At 48.4% G+C, this 8287-nt stretch overlaps 1 protein-coding gene across 1 annotated transcript; it reads left to right on the top strand.

Moving 5' to 3' along the window:
• Nucleotides 1–3464: 3464 nt before the first annotated feature.
• BHLHA15 (basic helix-loop-helix family member a15) lies at nt 3465–3965 on the top strand. Its single transcript, XM_009947093.2, has one exon. It carries the CDS (start codon nt 3465–3467, stop codon nt 3963–3965), a length of 501 nt encoding a protein of 166 aa, XP_009945395.2.
• The last annotated feature ends 4322 nt before the right edge of the window (nt 3966–8287 follow it).

Here is an 8287-nt window from a genome sequence, read left to right as displayed (position 1 = left end):
TTTTCTCAGTATTCATTGAATTTATTTCTAGAAGATGATTTTCTTGGGTTTTCTTTAATCTAAGTGCATGTGCTGAATGGACCTAAGATCTCCAGGTAGATGTAGTACTTGTGTGTATTGGTAGCTTCTCTCACATGACATGGAGACTGTTTCAGCCCGGGCACTCCAGGAGGCAGGAGGAGAGTGCTGATTTTTCCTCTTAACCTGTTAACCGTTGAGGTTGTGCTGACACATTGCCGCAATGTCGGCAGTCAGTGGAGGCTGTTGTGGAAGCCCCCATGTTGTCTCACGGCTGAGTCCTGGCAACTGTTGAGACCTGGCAATGAGAAACCACTATCAAGATGACTTAACTTCATTAGGTAAAATATAACTAGTGGGCTGAAATTTGCCCAAGACAGTGGTCATTACCAAGAACAGATGTTAAAGATCCCACGGCACTAAACTGGCCGTCTTACATAGATGCCGTTATCAAAGAATTGGAGCACTTGCAATCTCTATCATCAGCCGCCGCCTTGCAAGGGATGGAAGTGCTTTGTCCGTGGGCCTCGCTCACACAGTGGTATGATAACTTGCACAGCTCTCGGCAGAACAGGGTTGAGGCAGACTTTGTCCTCCTCCACCAGAGGACACCCCAACCGCTGAAGTACTCGGCTGACCTCTCCTGCAGTGACACGGATCTGCCCGGCCTGGCGTCCACCGGCCTGCAGGCAGCGCCCCCATATGCACACCCCCCCAGCGCTGGCTGAGCGCGCTGCCTCCCCGCTGTCCTTCGATTGTCACCGAGAGCCCTGTGCCCCTCCAGAGCCCGGGAGCCTTGTGCCGGCTGTTGTCCCCCTCCGCGGGGGTAGGGAGGGCAGCGGCAAACAGCTGGGGGGCGTGTGCTGCCCCACGACTCCTTCGCCTGACCCGCTGCGTCGCCGCCATCCGCGCCCGCGGCGTTGCGGGCTGCCCCTTCCCCGCGGAGCGGGGTTCTGAGCCGCCGCGGAGCCGCGTCCCGCCCGCCCCCCTGCTAAAGCCACGTGTCGCGGCGGGAGCGGGGCCGCCCTCTGCCCGGCGGCGCTCGGGGCCGTCCCGCCGCGCCGGCTGGGCTCCGCCTGCCCGGGGGCCTCCCGGCGGCTCTCCGCGGCGTGCGGCAGGGCTGGTTCCCACACGGGCTCCTCCCGACGGACTCCTGCCGCTCCTGGCGTCGCACGGGTGTCTGCCATGTCACCCCTCGGGCCCTAGGCACCTTCTCCGCAGCTGGTGGCAGCGGTAAGTCCCAGAGGAGGGATGCCAGCCCTGCCGGACGGGTGCAGAGGGTGCAAAACTTGTTGGTGTTTGGCTGCTCTCTTTGGTTTCTCTTGGCCAGTCCAGTCTGTTGCTTTTGATCCCCTCCATCTCCTGTTTCTCCTTGCACAGCCATGCCATCTCCCTGGGGGTCCCAGCAGCCCAGCGGTGGCTCCATGAGGTACTTTCTTAGGGTTGCAGCAGTCTGAAAGCAAACCTTGGTCACCCAAGCAGCCTTTTATCCTGTCATGCCATTTCTTTTCCCCCAGCCTGCAGTTTTAAAGACTACTTTGCTCCTATAGTTTGCTGAAGCTTCCTTTCTCTTGGATTCTCTTCCAGCTTTCTCTGCTGGCTGCCTCCACAAACCTCCTCTTCACCATGTCCCTCAGGCTGTTTTCCTTTCAAACAGCAGCTGCTCATTTCTCCGCTCTCCCCAACAGTGCTTTTTGTGCTGGAGGGGGGAAGTTGACTGGTCTCCTTTGTGCCCCCCTTTACTTTTCTGTCCTGCAGTTGTGCCTTTTCTGCCAAGTGCGTTAGACGTGAGTCCAGAACAAACCCAGTGCTTGGCTTTGGTGCTGTTTTCTCACTTAAGATACCCGTGTATCTCTAGCATTTCTTCTAGGCTCCCACAACACAGGCTGTTCCGTGCTGTTTTTCTCTGAGCATTCGTCACCTGGGTGCTACCCCAACCAAACTGTTTTTTTCTGAGTTTCTGTCCTTTCTGGCAAAGTTGTCAGGAAATGTCCAGGGTGCCCTTGCAGGCAGAGAACTGAGTCACTGTGAATGCTGAGCAGCTGAAGAAGTCTCTAAAGAAGTGTGAGAGAAAGTGATAGCACACCCAGGAACTGCTCACCACCTGCTCCAGCTAAGTTGATGTCCTATACTGGGGCAGTCAGGCACCTGTGGCTACTATTTTATGGGGGGGGTGGTGGTGGTTTTTTGTTTGTTTGTTTTATTGGCTCACCAACTCTCTAACTGCTCCTGCATAATAGCATTAGTATGAAAAAATATTTTAAGACCAAACCTTTCTATGATACATGAACTGGAAGAAAGGGGAAGGAAATATTTTGGAAATAGAGTCTCTGTAACATTGATCGTTGGTGTTAGTGCAGGGTTGCTGTGAGGCTGCTGTTTTCAGGTGCAGTGTTGGTACAGAATCTGGGCTGAGGGAGAGGAAAACTTTCAGTGTTGTCATGTGCCTTGCTAACATGCGAGGAAGGAACATTGCCGAGTCTTTTCGGGTAACCTGGAGAATATATACTGCTCTGCTGCTGTTGAACTGGGGTAGAAACTGCAATTAAGCCACACCAGTATTTGACTGTTGTTGGAAGAGGGAGGTGCATGTGTGTGGGTGTGTGTGCGTGCGTGGTGGGGACTAGCCCAGGATGCAGAAATGCCGTGGGTGAAAACGTTGCTGGCTAGGAGTTTCTGCGATTACTATAGGAGTTAGTGTGTCATGTTTCCCTCTAGTGGACTGCTCATAAATACAGTGGAAACCTGTTCCTCCAAAAACCAACTACTGGCAATTCAAGGAGAAATTACTTTCTGGGGGTTCGGTCTCATACACCACACATAAGCCCGCATACGTACACTGAGGCGGTGTATGGCTTTATCATGGTAACTAGAGCTGGGAGAAGACAGAAGCAGGTGAGATCAAAAACCAGAGGCAATGTGTTCTCAACCCTAATCGACCATTGTTCTCTGGCTGTTTTTTGAGCTGTGGTTCACTTTTCCTATGGGAAGACTGGATCAACATTGGAGAATTTTCTCTTAGGTGCAGTGAGAGAAATCTCTCCAGTTTGAGGCCTCCTTGTAAGAAAGTGGAGAGATGTTTGGTTTTCACTTGGCTTCCCATACGTGAGGACATCAGTAGGTGATTCACTGCAGCTCAGTGGTTCCGTTCACTTGGCCTCTGCTCCCTCTGTGGCCTCTTCCTTCCAGCTGAAGGAGGATCTGTTGCTCTCTAAAAGAGGACTTTCTCCTGTGTTCATCCGCACAGGTCATCTTGGCTAATAACATTCACAACTTCTAAACCAAACATCACTCAATTGAGAGCCAATGATGGTTTTCCAGTAGTGAACGAGTAAACAAACCTGCATCAGATCGTGCATTCTGCATGGACCTGTGCAACAGTTAAAGATATTGGTGTCATGTTTTTACAGCACATTGATGTTTAATACCAGTCCATCTGCCAAAACATGAAGACTAAAACCAAAGGAAAGAAGAAAAGGCATGTTGTGGACAACGAAGCATTTTCTGAGGAGTCGGCAATGAGAAGAAAAGAACTGGTGAAATGTTTGCGACACAAGGAGAGGAGGAATGGGGGAAACAAGGAGAGCAGCAAGATCACTACAGGCAGAGCCAAGCATCCTTGGAGCAGTAAGGACAGGCATTTGAGGAGACTGGAGAGCAACGAGCGGGAGAGGCAGAGAATGCACAAGCTCAACAATGCGTTCCAGGCTCTGCGGGAGGTGATCCCTCATGTGAGAGCTGAGAATAAACTTTCCAAAATAGAGACTCTCACACTGGCCAAAAATTACATTAAATCTTTGACCTCCATTATACTCAACGTGTCCAATGGACACTTTCCAGCAGCAGAAGGGATGGGGGGAGCCTGGGGCTCCAAACTGTATGAGCATTATCGACAGCAACATGGGGACGATGGTCATGAGGAACATCTACAAAAATACTCCACATAGGTTCATAGCTTCAGCCAAAGCACCTACAGGTAGCTACTACCGTTGTTCTTTTCCTTCTGACATGACAATACGTGTCAGTACATAGAGGTTTTAAGAGATTATTGTTGCCTCCAGCTATCCTCTATTCTTTCTTAAAAACAACAAGTAACACTCCTGGCTGTAGCTTATATGGCACACTAAAAAATTACCTTAAATTATAAGAATTTTTCAGAGCTTAATGGATATATTTGTGTGGTGTGTCAGGGTCTGGAAACCTATCCTGTAACACTGTAGTTGACTTGAAAGTAAAGATTTAGTAACTTCTGAAAATCACCCTTCCTGGAAGGGTTGTGAGTGGAGCATTTAAGTTCACTAGAGTTTGTTGAGATCTTGGCTGTAGTGCTGTTCACCAGCCTTTCAGTGACCCTGTTCTACGTACCCTGCTACAGAGGAAATGAAAATCAATGACAACACTTGACTGACTTGATGAGTGAAGTGGCACGTATGGGTAATTGGCAACCAGATCTGAGTTTTTGACTGTTCTGGATCTGCGCTCATAATTTTGAACCTTGCAAAGCATAAAAACTTTTAAAGTACTTGTTAATGTGAACATCTGCAAAGCTTGCTTAGATTGTAAGCTCTCTAGAGTAAGGACATTTTCTGGTCTGTCTTTCCAGAGCATCCAGCCTCATGGAGTTTTCCTTTAATGGGTCTTTGGGTGCCACTGTAATATAAATAATAAATAAGGGACAAATGACTTATTTTTGACAAAACTATGATAAATATGGTTTAGTATAATGGTAAGTTAGACAATGATCTATCCAATTACAAATTATTTGCTAATGAAACCTGTAATGTGATCAGGGTTCTTTCTGGGTTAGTGCTAGATTCTGGTATTGTAAAACAATAAATGAAGCAGGAACTCTTCACAAATGAATATGAGCTTTTTTTTTTTCCATTTCCTATCTTACTGTAAAAACTGTTATGTCACTGAGGAACTCTCATTTCCTCTCGTGTTCTCATACCTGAAGAACAAGCTGAGGTGCCCTCAGCTGGAACTGTGCTGCCTATGGAGCCCCTGTGTCACAGCTCTTCCTAGCCATGTCCCCAAAGTCCTGTGCTGGCAGGATGGCTGTTGCCCTGCGGTGTGGGTAGCACAGGTAGAATCTGGCATCTCCCACGCCGGTGGTATTGATAACAGTATGTGGCATGGTCCTTCTCCCTGCAAGGTAGAGCCATCCAAGGAGGGACGGTGGCTGAGGAAGGGTTTACTGCATCCGTCCCAGAAGGATTGTGCCGGACTGCGGTTTGTAACACGCTGTATGTTTTGCTCCAGCAGGGCTGATAGCGTGGTGGTTGCATTGGGACTGAAAGGTAAGGCTGGCAAGGGATGTGAATTGATTTTTCTCTACCACAGCAATGATGTAGAACACCACAATGTTTTGTATGTGTGGTTGCCTTACCCAAGAGAGAAATTAATTTGGATCCTGCCTCGACTTGGGATTTTCTTAGTTTCCAAACTGTTTTCACAGTAAAATAGTTGTGATTAGCCCTCTGAGTGCTGAAGTGTTAATGAAAGTATTACTGAGGCTCTTACAGATTTGATTTGCCGTAACACTGCTGTGTCTTGCTTCATTCAACAGCTGCTGTTTATTGGTAAAACCCTTGGGGGGGGGGGGGTGTTGTCCAATTGTAATGGGAGAAATCAGTAACACCCGGGCATTTCCTTTCAGTTGCTCTACTTCGTGTCGCTTCGGGTAAGAGTATGTCGGGTGTCACTTGGTGATTTCTCGCCGTACAGGTCAGTGCAAACAGGACCTGACGGGCTGTTGGTGACAAGGCCCTGACCTGCACACGGAATGGGGGGAGGTGCATCGCGGCGGGCCACGCTGTGCCTCCGGCGGTACCTGGCCGTAACCCCCTGAGGCTGGCTGGCGGCAGTCACGGACACGAAGGCTGGGAGTCCCTCCCCTCCCGCGCGGCTCCGGGCCGTTGGCGCCGCCAGCGTCTCCCCAGAAGAGGCGGGCGGCGGCGTTCGCCGGCGGAGTGGGAGACCCGCGGTGGAGAGGAGGTATCCGGGAAGGGGCGCGGCGGGGCGGGGGAGCGCCGCCGGGAGCCGTGGGCGTTTTGGTGCGAGGGAGCGGGCGGCGGCGCTGAGAGGCCGCGGCCGTGAGGCGTTTTGCCGGGCTCGCCCTCTTGCGAGAGCAGCCGGGTCTCCTGAGGGGGCGCGGGGAGGCCGGCAGACGGCTGGGCTGGCGGGGCGCCGGGCCGGCGTCCGAGGAGCGGGGCACAGACCCACGGGGCGCTCGGGCCGGGACATGACGGCAGGCACCGGAGAGGCCCAGCAGCTCTGCTGAGGGCAGCTTGGAGGCTGTGTGAGGGCGCTGCAGGGCGGGGAGCCGGGCACCGTGTCGCAGCAGGGGCTTCTGCCCCAGGGGAAGGACGCTGCTGCCTAGGTGTGGGCCGCAGGGAGGGCCTGGGGCCTCTGCCCTGGACTGCAGCAGTGGTGGCCTCAAATACCGGTGTCAGCTGGTTGTTGTGGAGCTTCCATCCTTGGAGATGTTCAGAGATTGACTGGACGTGGCTTGGAGCAACCTAATTGTATTAGCCGTACATGGGACTGGGCTAGGTGGCTTCCTGAGGTCCCTTCCAGCCTAAATTCTGTGCGTCATACGGTACATGATGGCTGAGCACGGGGAGATTATGGTAATTTTTTGTAAGATTCTTTAAAGGTCCTTAGTCTGCTAAACCAGTGCATTATAAGGGCGATCTGAGAGTTTCCAGATACTAAATGTCATCCCTGAAATGTTTTTGTGGGATAACAGAGGAAGGACACCAATGAATTGGAAAAACAGTATTTTAACAGTGCTATTGATGAAGAATTGCACAACACTTTTAAGAATCAGTTATACTGATATTACTGCTATAATTACAGAGTTTAAATGCTTGTGACGGTGTATTTCTGACATGACTTCCTACAAACAGAGGCATTACTTCAAATATTAAGACCAAAATGGCATGTAGTATCTAGAACAGTAAGTAGCAGAGGAGGCACATGAAGGTTACTCCTTTGAACACAGCCAGCCCCACTGAATAGTCAGGCACAGGACCACGAAATGGTCCTTTCTTGAACATGTCAAAAGGGATTTTCTAAGAAGCAGTTTTTTTCTGATAAATTACTTTTATTTTTCAAAATTGTTTCAATTTAAAGTATTTTTTCCTTATTTTAACTACCCATAACAATGACATTATACTTTTAAATTAAATAATTATCTAAATAATAGTTTCAGAAGGCAAATATTTAGTACTCAACTTATAATTTATCTTTTGTTCACTTAAACCCAGCTTTTTACAGTAAAGTAAGTGAAACTTGGCAATGCAGGGAAAAACAGAAAGGTACATTATAAAGCTTATTGTATGAAATCAGTCTGATTGTTGGATATGTAAACACTGACTATTAAAAGAAAAAATATTTTTGATACAACACAGAGAAAATACAATCCTAGTAATTCTCTAAAAATACATGTGATAAAGTTATTTATTTGGACAAGATACTGTGCAAGTTATGCAAAACCTATTATGCTAATTAATGCAAACATGTTATTTATGGTACTTCCACAATGTATGTATAAACCAGAAATCTATAATCACACACTGGAAAGATCAACTGGGTTTTTTTTTTTAAAACAGTAAAGCATCCTGAATCTTGATTCACATCTGGACTTGGAAACAGTGCTTTCCTTGGCATTAATAAACCAAATATATTCTTTAAATACGTGCAAACATAAATTTTACTTCTACAGATACAGTACTGAGACCACATCACACTGCTCATCATATAAAAATAACTCAATATACAGTCACACAAAGAGAGGAAAAACGATTGTAAACTGCTGCCAGGGAAAAACATGGTGCCTTCCTGAAGCTATTGGGAGAGAAGGCTTTTCCAGCACTTCCCAAGGACTGGATTTCCAAGGGTAGTTTCACATCACAGTCAAATTATGGTAAGACAGGAAAAAAAGCTTTTTCTGAGAATAAAAAGTGGTTTCATGTTGGAAGAAGGGATGAATCACTCAAAGAACAGAGCTTCATTCTAAACCCACATTAGTCTATGCTGGTAAACTCCACGGATACCAGTGAAGTCATTTTGCATTCCTACCACTGTGAAGTCAGAACCTTATTTAAGACCTCCTCGTGTCTTTTACACTTTGAAAGCATAATTTGCAGTGATCTGGAACACAGCCTCACTCCTCAAGTGTCCGGTGCCTTCCAGCCTCATTAGGTAGGCACCTGTATACCTCAGTTACCACGGATCCAGTCAAGATGGAGACAGAACATGATCT

The sequence above is a fragment of the Leptosomus discolor genome, chromosome 14 (genome assembly GCF_034619465.1).
Source record: "Leptosomus discolor isolate bLepDis1 chromosome 14, bLepDis1.hap2, whole genome shotgun sequence".
Taxonomy (NCBI): Eukaryota; Metazoa; Chordata; class Aves; order Leptosomiformes; family Leptosomidae; genus Leptosomus; species Leptosomus discolor.
Note: the sequence above shows the minus strand (reverse complement) of the source record. Positions and strands in the feature narration are given on the sequence as shown.